At 38.0% G+C, this 18,035-nt stretch overlaps 1 protein-coding gene across 1 annotated transcript in view; it reads left to right on the top strand.

The window, feature by feature from the left end:
* The window catches only part of LOC106081914 (uncharacterized), a 380,832-nt gene extending 362,872 nt beyond the window's left edge, over positions 1 to 17,960 (top strand). Inside the window, 1 exon segment of the mRNA XM_013244184.2 lies at positions 29 to 17,960. Within this exon segment, the coding sequence (XP_013099638.2) occupies positions 29 to 2,593 (2,565 nt within the window). The 3' untranslated portion in view covers positions 2,594 to 17,960.
* Positions 17,961 to 18,035: the final 75 nt, after the last annotated feature.

Here is an 18,035-nt window from a genome sequence, read left to right as displayed (position 1 = left end):
CCAACTCTCCGATTATCTTTTTAACCAGACTGGAGACGAGGTGAATGGCATGGTGATGGTTCGGTCAGCTGACAATCGCCAGGGCTACTGCCCGATCAAATATTTGCAAGAAGTGTGACAACCAGAAGAGACAGCAAGCGAACGTGACAAACCGCCTCAGAAGTCGTCCCTGTCCTCCAAGGTGATGGACAAGGGCAATCGCAGAATACGCATTGTGGTCACCGACAGTAATGGCGGCACTCAGACAACCTACAAGAACATCAGAGGCAAGGAGAAGAGCGAACCGAAGAACACCAATGTCGACTACAATGGCGACTATGACTTGACCAAGACGCTGACGTTCTGCTTGGATGGCAGTGGACGCAGCAAAAACGACAAGAACTGGGAAAATTGGGAACGTATTAGGGAACAGAAACTGGAGCGCATGAAGAACATCTGCTTTGAAAGTTATCGTCAGTCGAAGAGGGATAGAATGCATCTGGCGAAGCCAAAACCGCGACAACTGGACCCGACCTGGTACACCGATAATATCTACTCGAATCGATCGGAAGACTTGGACGACGAGTATATACCCGACTGCCTCAAGTATGGGCGCGTGGGCAAGCTGAGGAATATACGAGAAAACGATGAGCTGTTCCTGGAAGACGAATTCGTGGGCACTGTTTATGAAAGTGGCGGTGGCACCGGCATTGGGGGTATAAGAGAGAGAAGGGGGGAGGGCGAAGGTTCTGCCGGCTATGGCCTGCAGCGCTCAATTAGCTGCAAAGAATTCCATTATCCCAAATCTCAGAGCTGTTCCTTTGCCGATCGTTCGTACGACGAGGGAGTGGGTGCTTCGCCCCCTCCACCCGCTCCCTCGATGCCGCATGCTCCCATGACGTCGATATTGAAAAACAAAGCCAATGTGCCAAAATCCTACTCGTTCAGCGCCTCAACCAAAACCACTCCCTTCGATGTGATGGACTATGAAGTGCCGCCCACGGTGGGGAAGTCGCGCCGCGAGAGACATGAGGCATTTCGCAAATCTATGGGTTACCATTGCAGTAATAGCCTGGACGAGTCGGCGCTATCATCGGCGCAAGACATGCACGTGTGCTGTGCCCGCGAGCAATGCACCAACGCCAAGTGTCTGCTGGATGACATTTATTCGGATGGCTTTGCCACGGCTCCGCGCAGACCATGGCGAAGGATTGCCCCTTCGTCATCGTCAATGTCTGGGTTCTATGGTGCTAGTGTCAGTGGTGGTAGCAACAGGAACTTGCATGATTTAGACTGGTGGGAGGATCGAAGTAATCATCGTGTGGCAACGGCTTCCCGCTACTCGCTGCTCTCAGGTGTCTCAGGATCGCAACGTGAGCAGCCTTTGCCGCCGCCACCTACGGTGATTTGTTGTTGTGCCGCCGATGACTATTGCTACCACCACCAACAACAGTACCATATGGCCAGATCTCTACAACAGCAGCAGCTCCAACAACAGCAGGCACCACCTCTTCCCCGCTCGCGTTATCACTGCCCCAGCCATCATCCTGCTGCCGAAGAGGAGGAGCACATGCATTGCCGGGCCATGGCCTATGACACGGACTTGGATCACTTCATACGCGACGAGAGGGAGCGTTTGCTGATGCAAGACAAATTTCTAGACGAAGACGAGAGATACTTGTCATCGGGAGCTCCTAGACGCCATTACAACGCCTACAGACGCCCTACCAGAAGTAAATCACTGCTCGAAGTGCAGCCACCCAGTCGCTATGACGAAGACTCCTGCTCGGACACCACCGAAATGGATCTGCAAGACTTTAACATTGACTTGGAGAAGTACTGGGAGGAGCTGGAGAAACCGCCCAGTCCCATCGATTTGGACATGCAACGCCGCAACATGCACAGCAACCTCAAGGTGAAGAACGTCAACGTTGGATGTTACAACAATGGCCAACCCATAGATTTACACGATCGTGAACAGGAACGCATGATGATTAAGAAGTCCCTGCTCGAAGGCATGCCCTCGCCGCCACAAGTCGACCATCCCTCTGCATCTGCTTCACTGCCCACGGACGCAAACAGTGCCTCAAACACCTTTCATTTTTTTGAACAGCCTGGCTCACCCCTACACCGCCCCTTTAACTACGGCCACAAAGTCTATCCCGCTGCCGAAACCCTGCCAACCTATCAGTACAACAACTTCTATCCCGAAGATGTGCAAACCCAACAGCCCACCTGCACTGGACACCACCCTTCGGCCAGTGGCCACTCGGCCCTGAATTTGATCAACAACATCTTCTCCATTTACAAGCCCAACAAGTACGCCGCTCAGAACTCCTCCCACTATAACAACGATGCCAAACCCGAGCCTTGCAAGAAAATGAATGTGCCCAGCACCAGACGTCCTCTGGGTGCGCCCCACTCCCAGTATATGCACTCCATGAAACGGCCCCTCATTGTTAGCACTGAGCAGCCGCACTTCAAGATCATACCCGAGAAGACCGGCCTCAAGATATCGCCCTTCTACAACTACAACGACCCCGACATGGAGGATAAGCCACAGACCCGACTGAAGCTAACCAGCACCGCACGCCCACTGATGCTTCCGCACTGATGGTGCTGGACATTTCCGTGGTATGGGGGTTGCTAGTGTCTACTACACTGGCGCCTTTGGCGCCGTCAATATCACCATCAGCGGCTCTGTGGATCAAAAACGTTTCTGCTCAACATCCACCTCATTACACAGCGGCATAGGCCAACTTCAATCAATCTCACCTTCCTTGCAAATCTTGCCAAAGTCTTTGCATGAATTGTTCCCTCCATCAGACAACCGTCGAAACACTTTACATCCTTTCCTGTTCCTGTTCTTGCGACCAACAGGAGAAACCGCGGCATTGGAGAAAGGAATTTTTCTCAAAATCCAAAGACTTTCTCACCTTTTTTTCAATTTTTTTTTTAATTTCGTGCAGTGAATTTGAATGGCACCCGCGAAGACCCGCAAAAGAGACGTTGTATTTTGATTTAAAAAAGAACAAGAAGAAGAAGAAGAACAATAACAAAAAGAAGACGTAAAATAAAAGCAAATTAACATACCATTGGAAATGACAACCATTCTATTCTTATCTTTCCCCAAACCAAAGCAAAAAAGAAAAAATCTGCAATTTGTATATAAACAACAACTACCACGACTAGACTGGAGGCAGGACAAAAATAAGATGGCAAAGCGAATGCCGGCCCAAAACACACACAAAAAAAAATGTGATGACTGATTAACTTCTCGAAAAACACCGACACACTCACACATACACACACACACGACGGTACACACCCAGGTGTACTGTATCCTTCCAGGTACTAACGATAACTTTCAAAGAAAGCTACAGCGCAATAGACGATCACAATCATAACAATGATGCTGATGGTGATGGTATGACTGAAGGTGATGAATGATGGCACACCCACACTGTTAGTGTGTGTGTGTGTATGCTCATCCCATCAGTACCACTCACTGGCCTGGCCTGGCCCAATGCCCAGATGTTCCACATTTCAATATATATCATCCAACAATGGAAACACGCTCAAATAATCTCCAATATTTACAACCAACAAACAACCTATACATACCAAACCAAAACCAACAAACAATCAACTATATATAGTATTAATAAACTCTCAACTAAAGTATATTTGTAAGTAACGAAATATTATATTTACACACAACCCATTTAGGAGAATTTCTTCAATTAAGAGCAGATGAAAATATAACAAATAAACAAAGAAAAAATTGATTTACTATAACTGAGAAAAATAGAAAATAAAACCAAAAACCACACACACACACACCCACACAACTACAATTACAACAAAAACAAAAACATTTCGATTTTATTCCAATTTAAAACTCCAAACTCTTGGTCAAAAGATGCAACAACATTTTATCCAAACCAACAGCAGCCGTAGCAGCAGTAACAACAAACTTTTTTCGAAGAATTTTTTCATAAACTTTTTCTATTTTTATACCATAATGACAACAATTTAAAGAAAAACCAAAAAAAGGAATTAAAAACCCGCAAATGAAAACGTAAAACAAAATTCAACTCTAAAAACAAACAAACTTATACAACAGACTAACACACACACACACACACACACAAGAATCTCTCAATATTTGCAAGTTAAATGTGCTTTTACAGCGATAGGCAATGTTTTGGTAATGGCATCAATCTACGAAGCTGATGCTACTGATATTTCAATGTCCTTGAAATATCTTCACTTGCATTTGCTTGCATGCGTGACTTTCTCTGAAAGTAAAGAATCCCTTTTACGCACACACACACACCCACACTAAGATAACAGCTTGTATTGCATTGGACTGTAACAGCTGTTACAAATACACCCACTAACACCAATAAGCGACGACCACTGCAACATAACTCACGCATTTCACCCACCAATGCATTGAACCTGTAATGAAACAAGCACTCAGTTCCAGTTGAAGTTCAATGCGTTTCCCAATGCCCTACAGGATAGCAACAGCAAATTAGTAGCGCCCCCAAGGCGAAAGGGAAATCGAGTTATTCATGATATTCAACCACTTAAGAGCTCTGTTCTCTCATGCAGCGAACAGTTGCAAGCCCCGCACGCCAACTGTGTCCAAAAACCAAACATCAATTAGGATAAATTTCTCAGTATTGCCATTTGAAGGTGAGCATAGAATTTTAGGCAATTTGGCCATAAAATTGATTCGTCTGTAAAATTATTGAATTTTTTATCAAGCGATAGTGTTGCTTTTCAGATTGACTAACAAGTATGTCAACTAGTAGTAGCGACTACGATATCTAACAAAATTAATTTCAAAGAAAATTTCGATTAAATTCCAACTTTTTAGGAAATTTGATTCCCATAAAAATTTTGCCCTCTACAAGAGTTCACTACTCCTGTGGGATGATATTGACGTTATTGGTTATTAATATTCCTAATGTGCCATAACATCGAAATAAGTTTTTAGTGGCAGTTAATATTGCTGCTCATCTTCTGTAGAAAGCCTAGTTTGGTACTTCTTTTAGTTTTATATTCAGAGTATAAACGAAAAGTCTTTGCAAATTTCATTTCAAACCTGAGATGTGTTGTACCAAAATTAAAAAAAAAAAAACAAGCAAGAGCGTGCTAAGTTCGGCCGGGCCGAATCTTATATACCCTCCACCATGGATCGCATTTGTCGAGTTCTTTGGGCGATATCTCTTTTTAGGCAAACAAAGAATAATGAATAAGGACGGAGCAGGAAGACGAGGAGGAGGAGGAGGAGCAATATCAAATTAAAGTCAGATTCGGACCATAAATGAATTGAATGCTGAACATTGCAGAAGTCATTGTGTAATATTTCACTCCACTGGGATAAGAATTGCCCCTTGTAGGGGCTCAAGAATCAAAATCGGGAGATCGGTTTACATGGGAGCTGTATCAAGCTATTGATCGATTAAGACCATATTAGACACGTATGTTGAAAGTCATGAAAGAAGCCGTCGTACAAAATGTCTGCCAAATCGGATGAGAATTGTGCCCTCTAGAGCCTCAAGTCGAGAAGGCAAGATCCGAGATCGGTTTATAGGGCAGCTATATCAGATTATGTACCGATTTACGTCATACTTAGCACTGTTATTGAAAATCATAACAAAACTCCTAATGGACAATTTCAGCCAAATCGTATGAAAATTGCGCCCTCCAGCGGCTCAAGAAGTCAAGATCCAAGATCGGTTTATATGGCAGCTATACCAGATTATGAGCCGATTTGAACCATACTTAACACAGTTGTTGCAAGTGATACCAAAACACCACGTGCAAATTTTCAGTCAAATCGGATGAGAATTGCTCCCTCTAGAGGCTCAAGAAGTCAAGATCCAAGATCGGTTTATATGGCAGCTATATAAAAACATGGACCGATTTGGCCTATTTACAATGCCAACCGACTTACACTAATAAAGTTTTTGTGCAAAATTTTAAGTAGCTAGCTTTACTCCTTCGAAAGTTAGTGTGCTTTCGACAGACGGCGGACGGACGGACAGGCGGACAGACTTGGGTAGATCGACTTAAAATGACAGGACTATGTATACTTTATGGGGTCTGAGACGCATATTTCGAGGTGTTACAAACAGAATGACGAAATTAGTATACCCCCATCCTATGGTGGAGGGTATAAAAAAATTAATGCTAATCGGCAAACAAAATTATGTTGGTGTTTTTTTTACAAATCTAAAATATTTACTAATTATGTTTACTTATCATTTATTTAGTCTAGCATATCCACATATGAGGTTCTAATCCTGGCGGGAACATCAGACAAATATTTTCATCTTTGGCTGAAAATATGTGGGGATTTTTCAGACGCGGCAATAAAAACAAACTAAAACTTTAATTAAACAGCAATCATGGGTAAATTCGAATTTTTACCCTCTACCATACTTTGTGGGGTAAACCAATTTCGTTATTCCGCTTGTGACACGTCGAAATACTGATCTGAGACCCAATAGAGTAAGTTCTTAGTCTATTTAACCCTGACCGTCCGTATATTGAAAGCACGCTAACTTTCGAAGGAATAAAGCTAGGCGCTTGAAATTTTGCACGAATACTTTCCTTTAGTATGAGACGAATGGTATTGTAAATGGGCTATGTCGGTCCATGTTGTTGTTGTTGTAGCCACATTTGGAAGTGAAGTTGACGAGCAAGCTCGTTACGGTCGATACGACCGATCGCAGCGGAAATATGTTGACCATTGGTTATTTTAAGGGGGTCTTGTCGTACCGAGCATCATAGGGACTCATTATTTAAGCAATAGCCGGTGCCATCCGGCCACTCACTGAGACTCTCCACTCGATATCGCTGATTGTCCGCGACTACAGTTGAAGCTACTCCGTTTGGAGTAGCGTCCGGGAGCTCTCAGCCCATCTTCTCGTAATAACGAAGAACACCACACAAATTGAAGTTCAAAGTTCAAGCCTGTGTGATGCTCATAGTTATCCCGTACCGGGCTCCATGTTTTGATATAGCTCCCATATGTTTAAATGGAATCTTGACTTCTTGAGGCGCTAGAGGGCGAAATTCTTATTCGATTCGACTGTTTTGGGTTCCAACAACTGTGCAAGGTATGGTCTTAATCGGTTAATAACCTGTTATAGCTCCCATATAAACCGATTTTGGATCTTGACCTCTCGAACTGCTACAGAGCGCAATTATTATCCAATTTCGCTGAAATTCTGCATGAAGTGTTAAATTTTAGTTTTTAACAACTGCGCCAAGTATGGTTTAAAATGATTCATAACCTTATTAAGCTTCCATATAACCTTCCATATGTTGACTTCTTATGCCTCTAGAGGGAGCAATTAACACTCGATTTGGCTGAAATTTAGCATGAGGTGTTTTGGTTTGACCATCAACAACTGTGCGTAGCTCCCATATAATCCGATTTCTGTGGTTTGTTTTGACTTACAATAACTGTGCCAATTATGGTCTAAAAATTGGTCAACAACTTGATATAGCTCCCACACAAACTCATCTCCTGATTATACTTCTTGAGTCACTATGCGGAGCAAATCTTCTCCGATTTGGAATTAAAATTTTGCACAACCACTTCTTCCATGTCCTTAAAGATATGTGTTAAATATGACCCGAATCGGTCCATAACCTGCTGTAGCTCCCATATAAACAGATCTCCCGACTTTTTCTTGGCCCACTATAGGACGCAATTCATAGCCGACATGGCTGAAATTTTGCACAATGACTTCGACTTTGGTCTCCGACAGCCAAACTAAATATGGTCCCAATCGGTTCATAGCTTGGTACAGCTCAAACAGCATAGCAATTATATCGATTATCCTTTGTTTGCCGATAAAATCCCTGCCATAACACCAGAAAAAATTTTCAGCGGTGGTTATTCCCTTCTCATGCTGGCGACACTTGTGGGGTATTTTCTTTTAAATAGTGCAGCTCTGCGGCAGGCCATTTGTACTCAGCAATACAAAAGAAATTCCCTCATCATTGAGTTTAAACTTGCATCAGACAGCAATCATTGATATCAGAGAAGCATTCCCGCTATTCCTCATGTTCATGCAAATTAGCAATTACACAACCACTACTCTCTACTAATATATATGATATCTTGAATTTTTTTTATCTTATTAGTATCTATAGCCACGGCAATTGATGCGGTGTTATGTTGAGTGCAATTGATGAGGTGTTATGTTGAGTTGGAGGTCACCGTAGCCCAGAGGTTAGCATGCCCGCCTATGATGCTGAACGCCTGAGTTCGAATCGTGGCGAGAACATCAAATCAAATGTTCAGCAGTGGTCATCCCCTCCTGATGCTGACGACATTTGTGAGCTATTATGCCATGAAAAGAAGCCACGTAACAAATTCTCCCCCAAAAAAGGTGTCGCACTGCAGCAAGCCTTTCGGACTCGGTTACAAAAAGGAGGCCCCTTATCATTGAGCTTAAATTTGAATCGATCGGAACTCATTGAAATGTGAGAAGTTTGCCCCTGTTCCCTAATGGAATGTTCATGGGCAACTTTGCATTTTTTTATGGTGAGCACACTGATATGATTGGCATGCTTCGAGTTCCACCGCTTTTGACATCGTCTTTGCCCATGGCTGTGTTATGAGTGATTGTAAGACGAGTATGGAAACACCGCATCAACACAACAAATTGACTCGAATCATAATTGCGGTCTTGCTTTTGCAGCGATGAGAAAGCCAATTTATTTTACCAAATTTATATTATAATATTGCTTATGTTTAATCTAGTTCGTTCCTGAATACTAGTTTTCATAAGTTTTTGGGATTTTTTTTAAACATTCCTTTGTAAAAAAAATTGCGGCGTTTGCGTTATGTTTGGCAAACACCCTACATACCACCGCATATACAATTGTTTAAACTCACACGTGACTCGTTTGCTTCAAAGCGATACATACACATACACATTAGCACAACAACAAAATTATTTGTGGTGTATAAAATGCGTTTGTGTTGTTTCAAAAAGACAAATATTTTTCCGGAGCACCGCTGTAGATCTCTGGTTCCAATACTGCTAAAAAAAATTAATACCCGATTTGAGTGTTACAAAATAATTCAAATACGGAGTTAATAACGGCAAATTTTTAGCGGTATCCATGGTAGTGGGAACTCAAGATTCTGCTTATTAAAAAATTATACGGATAGACTCATTTTTAGCCCGGCGATGAATTTAAGAGTTTTTTGAATGGAAAAAATAGCTTGGGCTGCGAAAGGCGCACTTGAGGATCGAGTTTAATTTTTTTCTTGTTCGATGGTGCTTGCACAATCCTACAAAAACATGGTTAAATCTTATACTGTACAAGATATAAGCCATACACTATTTTTTTGAAATTTTCGCCAAAAGCGGTTCAAATTGAATAACTAAAATTGCAACGCATGTGTGTTGTACACTATAAGAGATAGAATTAGATAGAAGGGACTTTTCGGTTGCAAATTCGAAGCGAATCATTGATATCGCCACAATACAGACCATACGGTTCAAAGAAGATTCATAGAGCTTGGCTCAACCTTAACAACCAATACCGTTTCAACACATTTAGCTTATATTCATAAGTGTTCACATTATCTAAATACATATATGCATACTTGAAACTTTCCGATGATTCAGATAATTTGCAAATGGTTTGCACTTTGTATAACTTTACACTTAATCCCTTCACTTTAGGTTACATTACCTACACCCAAAAAATAAGTTTGCTGATATCAGCAAACATTGTCTGCTGCTTTTATATTAATTTTTTTTTTTCGTTTAAAGAAACTCTTTAAAATTTTTGAACATCTAAACAACCGTTAAGGCATTTTCTATGTTACCATGTAAATTATACGCTATTTGAGGCGTAAATTTTTCTTTTCAAATCAAAAGTATGAATTTAGTAGATACTTTGTTTGCTGTTATTTGGAATCAGTAAACCATTATTAAATCGTAGAAGGTTTGGTAAATTTGTTTTCTAAAAACCTATAGCTTTAAAAGATAAGCTGTAATACACAAGTTTTGGAAGTATTTTGGACATTCTAAGGCTATCATCAACATTTTGCTGTCTGAAAACAGCAGAAAATGTTTCCTTTCCCATCAAGGAATTACTGCTGTCCCATTTTCAGCTTACTTTTTGTTGCTGTTTTTACGAACAAATTTCGTTGAGTGCACGTAATTTTCCGTCCTTAAGGGTATGCGAAAGTCGTTGTTGGCGAATCATCATTTCATTCCCCTTTCATACACACTTCACTTCACACAGATACGAATGAAGTTAACCAAGCGAACAAATAAACAAACACAAAAACACTCTCAACATGGATGTGTGCATATCAACGAATAAAAAATAAAATAAATAAAAGTTTATAAATATTCTGCAACTGAAAATGATTAAGCAAACAAATTAAACGCAAAACAAAAACTCAAACATACAGACACACCCCCTCAGACTCTCACACAACACAAACATGGAGAAAACACACGTATTTATATGAAAAAAAGCACTATTATTATTACAACAACAACAACAGCAAAAAAGAATTAAGTATTGTTAGTATACTTGTGAGCACAGTTAAATTAAAATTGTAAATGTATTTTAAGCCAGAAAAAAAAACCAAAAGTAAAATTTACAAAGAACAGAAACTCAAACACACACAACACAGCCACACTCCTCACACTGTTTGATGCAGGGATTTGAGCTGCAGCCGAAGGATGATAAAACTACAGATAAACAGAAACTTGGAATGTTCAGGAGTTGCCAGAAACTTAGCAATAGATTAAGCCTTTTTAAGAATTCAAAAATTTAATACAATTCAAGAAAATGGATTTGCCAATGGTCTTACTATGTGATGCATAGTGACCTACAACCTATAGGAAAAAATTTAGTTTTGTATTTTCTTCAAATACTGAATCGATAGTCATACGAATTGTAAATCGAAACAGTGATGTTAAATTTGTGATAGTGAATGCGATTAACTTTATTGTAGGAAGCCAATTACACGTGCAATCAATATAAATGGAAATTGCCAGAGTTGGAATGAAAATTTCCTAGGGCAAATGAATTCGTAAATGTGAATTTCATTGGTACAAAGTGGCATGTAACCTGCTGGAATAAGCTAATTAAGTAACACCCTAATGTCATTTTCTCTCTCCTTGGCTCAAAAAAAAAGAAACACAAACCTTTTTAGAGATTTAACCCAACTCGGCATTACTTTTAGTTGACTTCGTACACTAAGGATGAATATAGCCTAAGCTATCAACTTTGCATTGCCTATAGCCTCGAGTCTTACATTGGCAAAGAAATTGTTTACAAATTTTGACTACGTTTCAACAACTGGTGGAAATTGACTAGTAAAAGTTGGGGTCTGAACAAAAGATTAATCAACTACTGCTTCTTCAAGTCTTAGCGTATACTAGCGTATATGCTATTATGTGGCCATGGTCATTATTGTTCAATTTATACCGATATATGCTGATCTGCATTCTATGTTTTAGTTTCATTGTGGAAATAAATAGTTTGGAACTAAAATGTTATGCCAAACTATAAAAATCGTTAACTTTGTCACCGTAGAAGTAATCTGTAGGTTGAACGGTCTTCTGGTTCTAAAATTTGCAAGTAACTTCGTCCTACACTGAAGAAATATCATAAAATTTTTTTCAATTAAAAATTTAATTGAAAATAACAATTTTAATTGAAAAATTAATTGAATCAATCATTTATTAATTAAATCCGGTTATTTTTTTCTATTACAACCGTGATTGAAATTTTGAAAATTTTTAATTAAAAGACTAACTGATTTAAAATTGTTTTTATTTGAATTTGAACTTTTTTTCAATAACGATCGTGATTGAAATTTTTGACATGTTCAATTAAACATTAATTGATTCAATCATATTTTTAATTAAATCTTAACAAATTTTATTGAAAATTTAATCTGTTTCAATCAAAACAGCTGATTTTATAGAGGGAAAACAGCTGTTTTCATTAAATTGGCGAACGAATCGAGTGGTAAAAAGAAAAAAATATTAGTGGTCTAGGTAGTAAGTTCTTTCAATCTTTTTGTTGACAGAATTGCAAAATTTTTAGACCCAACATCTGTTTTTGAAAAAGTCTAGCCGCTCAAAATTTTGATAAATACTTTTTATATATACAAAAGACAAAACTCCTCAGCTACCTTTTTAAATTTCCAGACACAATTCTAATCTTATTAATGATCAAAATATGGATATTAATGGCATAATGGCTCTTTTAGAATCGATCTGATAATGACATATTCTAGATAATTGTGTTTCTGATGGGTTTACTTACCGAATGCATGAAATTCATAAAGTTACTGCCTCGCTTCTCTTTCTTTTATAATTCGGAAAACAATCATTTCCGTTTAATTTTTGGAAAAGCCCCCAGAGGTGTTTTGTTTCAAATTCGTGTTGCAGGAGTTTGACATATGTGAACCATGTTGCAAAGAAATCAAAGGTGCGCCCTATTCCGCGCGCTTTTCGCAAAAATTTTAATATTTGAATATTTTTAATTTAATTTTTAATTGATCCAATTAAAAAATTATTTGGTTAATAACTATCGATATCGATGCAAAAATTAATTTTTGATAGTTTGCCATCTCTAGTCACTACCTTAGTATCACAATGGACTAAAATAGAGTGAGTCTATTTCGAATATAAACCGCCACTATAACCTACTAAATCGAGCTCTCCCCGCGAAATAATGTAAACGAAAAAATCCAAATTATTTAGGAAACGGTTTTTATTGAATAGCTTTCGATATATTTGCCGTTAAAATATTAAAGCATATTTACGAAAATAAAAAATAAATTTTTGAAATATTTGCTTTCATCATTTTTGGCAATCACGATGGAAGGTTAGTTCTCAACAAAATGGCAGTTGAAATCGGTTCACCTTTAGATATAGCTCCCATATATATGTTCGCGTGATATTCACTCATATTGGAATAAATTTGGTACGAAAAATTTGTTTATGACTTTTGAGAATTTCACGAAAACGTTTCGGATATTCATGTTATGGCAAGCGGATTTATGATCACACCTTCGTCAAAGTTTTCACAATGTCTTCTTCTTCTATGACTTCTACTATATTTATGGAATTTTTCAATATCGGTTCAGATTTGCGTATAGCTTCCATGTTTATGTTTTAACTAATATTGCAGCAATGTGATCATATGTCCACCGACAGTCACAAATTTGGTTCGTAAAATTCTTTTATGATACTTTCTTCTATGTGGAAGGAATGGAAGGAGTTTCCGATCAGATACCTGAGAAGACATTTGAGGTGTAATGCGAGGCACTGCTGCCCATTCTTTGAATGACGGAACCCTAGTATTACCATCTGGAAGCTCATGTTACACGGATAGGCCAAAGCTAGAGGACAGAGTGGGTCTGGAAGTCTACATTGAGAACCCAGGAACTGAGATCTTTTTTATACTGCCTGACCATAACACGGTCCTGCAGGTAGAAAACTAAGAGATCACGAAATGCGTGAGGTGGTGTGGTTTTTACGGACAGGAAACAGGCCATAAGGGCAATAACAACCAGGACGGTAAGATCACGAACAGTCTTGTAGTGTAAGAAGGAGATTAACGCCTTCTTTGAGGATGGCACGATCCGCATCGTTTGGGTGCCGGACCATAGCAGAGTAACTGGGAATGAGAAAGCAGACGATTTGGCAGTGAAGGTCGAAGAACTGCAGTCAATAAACTTGGTTAACCCAAAGCCTTTCGGGTTGACGCAGTCCGAGTTGAAGGAGTGGGCGACGAAAGCCCATGTAACCGTGTGGAACAGCGAAACGGTCGGTAGGCCGGAGAAAATATTATGGAGAGATCCAGATGGTGAGAAGACGAGGCTATAACTGAATGAACCAACTATAGTGCCATGGGGCGTCTAACAGATACCGGCCCTTAGGTGGGGACACAAAACTGAAAAATAAACCAACTATAGTGACATGGGGCGGAATAATATCCGCACTCTCTTTTCAACCTAACCTAACCTAATATTCTTCTATCTCTGTCACTCCCAATATAAATCGTCCGGTTTTCACCTATGAAACGTACAATTTACGACCAATATGCACGATATTTGTGTAGTTGTTAGGTATTATTTCCCATACTAACCCATACTTTTCCTTGTCATACATTTAAGGATTTTGGTAGTGGTGACATAATTTGATATCCTCTATCGATATCCACCATAAAACTAAAATCGAGCAAATGTCGCATACAACATTTTCGCAGGAAGAGCTCGAAAATATCAGCCCCATCACTAAGCTCACTACACTGAGTTTAAATTGCTTTCCATATGCTTTGTTCTTATTCCCCGACTTGCCAACTTTTTACAACAAGTCGTCCTTTTGATTGAAGATCCGACTTTATTTATAAATGTTACAAAAGGACATCAGTCCATTTTCCCAGTTTCAGTTTTCTTTTAGCACTCGATCCTTTTGCTCAGTTCAAGCCCCTGTACCAACAATCTACTCCATAAGCTCGTAATAACACAAAATCTTTAATATGCGCATGTAAAAAATCCAATGCTTTTTTATTAACAAACTATAGAAACGCATAAGAATTTCTAGTATGAAAACTTATGCACGAAATACACGGGCCTTATTTTTCAAAAAAAAAAAAGAAAATGAAAAAGAGTATTAAGAAAAAGATAAACGATACCTATAAAGAAAAAAAAAAACATTTGAAATTATAATGGAATAAATGAAAGATATCTAACAAGAATAAGAATTTATTTACTAACAAAAACCAATTGTACTTTGTAACAGGGCGAGGGGTGACGAGATCATCATCAGAACTCAATGCCCCTGAGCCGAATACACGAACTCTAGACGAATTGATGATATTTTTGTTGAATAGTATGAAAAATCTAACATTTTCCCAAGAAAGTGCACTAGTTATTTATTACATACATACATACCGATATAGAAAATCATACCATACACCCATACATACAAACATTGATACATATTTGTATACTGCATATGTATTGTAGCTAGATATGTATGCCCAAACGACGAAGCATAGCAAAAGTGTACCAAAGTGCAACTGAAAAGTATAGAAAAATTTTATAAACTAAAGGACCTTTAGCCGAATAAAGGTTAACAAAGCTTTTAATGAATAACTTAATTATTTTATAAAGAATATAACGATAATTAGCTTTTGTGAAATCCTATTTCCCTTTTAAATGCCTTTTTAGTAAAACCAAAACCAAAACAAAATCACAACTAACGAATAAAACCTTAAAACATACAAAACAAATATTTGCAAGCTGAACTTGAAAGACGATTTAGACTTTTAATGAATAAGTTTAGAATAATGCCACCTACCGCCCCTCATGCACACTCCCTAGCCACAACGGTGTCAACACAAACTACCCCGAAACACACACACACACACCCACACACACCCACACACACCCATATGAATCCAAATGCAGATGCAAACAGCTGATATATATAACAAAGAAAAATGAAGAAGCTAAACTTCAAAGTCGTAGGCCATTCCCCAAAAGAAAAACCACCCACATTCAAACACACAGTCATATAAATGTTAAGAGTATACAAATATACAAATATATATCTAAATATCATAGTTCTAAAAATAAACATAATGAGATTTAAGTGTAAATGTCGTTTTCCTGCCTAACCAAGAGACGACGTCGAAATGTGAACAAACACAATTCAAATGAAAAACGCCCAATTCTTATGAAGACAATTTTGAAAAATAAAACCGCAACTCTTCCTGCGTACGAACTACACTGCACACACTCACCCACGCCCACATTCATGATGCAACAACCTTAGAGGTCCTTGTGGAAAATGCAATTGTGCACAAAGGGGAAGAAAGGACCTTGCGTTCATGAGATCATCAGTCTGAGCAACAAAGCATGACTCTGAATGGTATCTGATGCTGGCAATTTTTTCCATATGTTACAGAATTTTAAATTTTATTGTCCCAAAATGGTTTTTGTGGATAGTCGCTCTAAACTCTTTATACGTAGGCAATATGTAATGATCAAATTCATAAATGCCTATTATTTAGATGTGATACATTTTTTGGTGTACACGAAGAGAGAAATTTATACCACAAGATAGTGTAGTAGCCAACCTTGATATCAAAATAATACCGGATGGAGTAGATGATTTACAGCTTATAATACCATTTGGTATTGAATTAATGCACCACCTGTATTCGATGTATAATTACCCGTGATGCTCCAACTATTGAGTATGTTATAGTAAAATATTCCAACCACTTACCGCTTGCATGATGACGATGAGCTTGCAGCAGGCTAAGAAATTCTCAGATTGTAATTGTGAACAAAAATTGAAAAATAGCTCAAATAATTTTACAAACAAAAACATTTGGTAAATCGATCATAATAACAAATATTATCCTTTCTCTTGATTTCCTTTACTGATTATGATGAAGTTTCAAAAAATCCAAATTTTGCCATGAACATTCCACTAAGGCATGTATATGTTATTTGGAGCATTAATATGGATGCTCTTAATATTTTCCAATTCAATTGAAATAATATGTTTTCCATGGGACTAAGCTTTTCGGAAATTCCAAACACAAAATTTTCAGAGAGATTAATGTAAGAATTTTTGATTGTTGTTTAATTGCAGATATTTGACGAGCAAGTATTTCAAGAGAAAGTTACCTTTTCAGCCTTCTTTCAAATTCAGATTCATAATTTTTTTTTTGGCGAAGATGGCTAAAACTTGCCGCATGTCACAGCAAATCTTTCATATTCTTGTTGAAGTCAAAAAAGGATCTAAAATGCCATAAAGGTCTAGGTCACTTGCAAGAAAAAAAAACAGCATCGATTTAAATGCGGTTGAAAATAAATCGCACCTAATGCCAAACTACTCTAGTCGTAGCAAAGTATATCAAAGGACTTTCAATCATCTCTACTCTGCATATGACTGTATTCGACAAAGGCGTTCTTCTCCTCACTAAGGTTCTTTGGACAAAATACAGTTTTCTTCCCCTGAATATCCTTTATTCAACATGGATTTGGGTAAATGAAAATTTCATTTGGATAAGCTCCACGTTAGAAAAATGTTTGAGTCTAGCAGATGTTGCACAGTTTTACCCCAACAAAAGTAGTATTCCATACCAACCCCCACCACCAATGAAACCGACATAATTCGAAACTCTTGTCACATTTTGTATGCTTTGAATTGAATTCATTTATGCCTTTTCATAGAGTCTACTATTAACGACTTATAATTTTAGTTAACTCTTTCACACTCACACACTCAAAGAAACACACAACACGCAGTCCTTATTCCTTCAGTCCATCAAGCCTACAACAAAATACTTTTCAAATAAGTATGCATGTAAATGAAAACAGAACAAACAAACAAAAAATATAATAAAAAAAAATAAAAATAAAACATTTTTAGGAAAGTTTTGAAATTATTGTAAGTGCATGTGCAATCGGCAGAGTATAAAACAAAAATAAATTCCCCACAAAAAGCAACTAAACATAACAAAACAAAAAAAAACTCAAATCTCTTTGTATGTGTACTGAAATCCTGCAAGTAAATGTTTAACATGAATCCTACATTCATTTACTACTCATGCTACATATGTTCAACGCTCAATCCAAAACCGTATGCAAACAATAAGAACAGCAACAAAAGCAAATCATAGCAAATGAAATGAAATAAAATCGCAATTGTGTGTTTGAATGTAATGACAGCACAACAATAACAATGAATGTCCTTAAGAACAACAAAACATAAAGAAAAGAAAAAACAACATAAAAAAAAGAACAAAAAGCTACCAACATTTCGAACATCATTCCACCCACTGTTCATCTGAAACAAGGCAAAATAAAACAAAACAAAAAGAAAAGAAAAAGAAAGTCGCAAATAATAGAGCAAATAAAAAAAGAAGAAACAAAAAAATAAAATAAAAAATAACAATAACTGTAGCATGTGTGTTATCCATTGAGGCAATTTTTGCAAAGGATTGGC

Source organism: Stomoxys calcitrans, chromosome 5 (assembly GCF_963082655.1).
Source record: "Stomoxys calcitrans chromosome 5, idStoCalc2.1, whole genome shotgun sequence".
Lineage (NCBI taxonomy): Eukaryota > Metazoa > Arthropoda > Insecta > Diptera > Muscidae > Stomoxys > Stomoxys calcitrans.
Note: the sequence above shows the minus strand (reverse complement) of the source record. Positions and strands in the feature narration are given on the sequence as shown.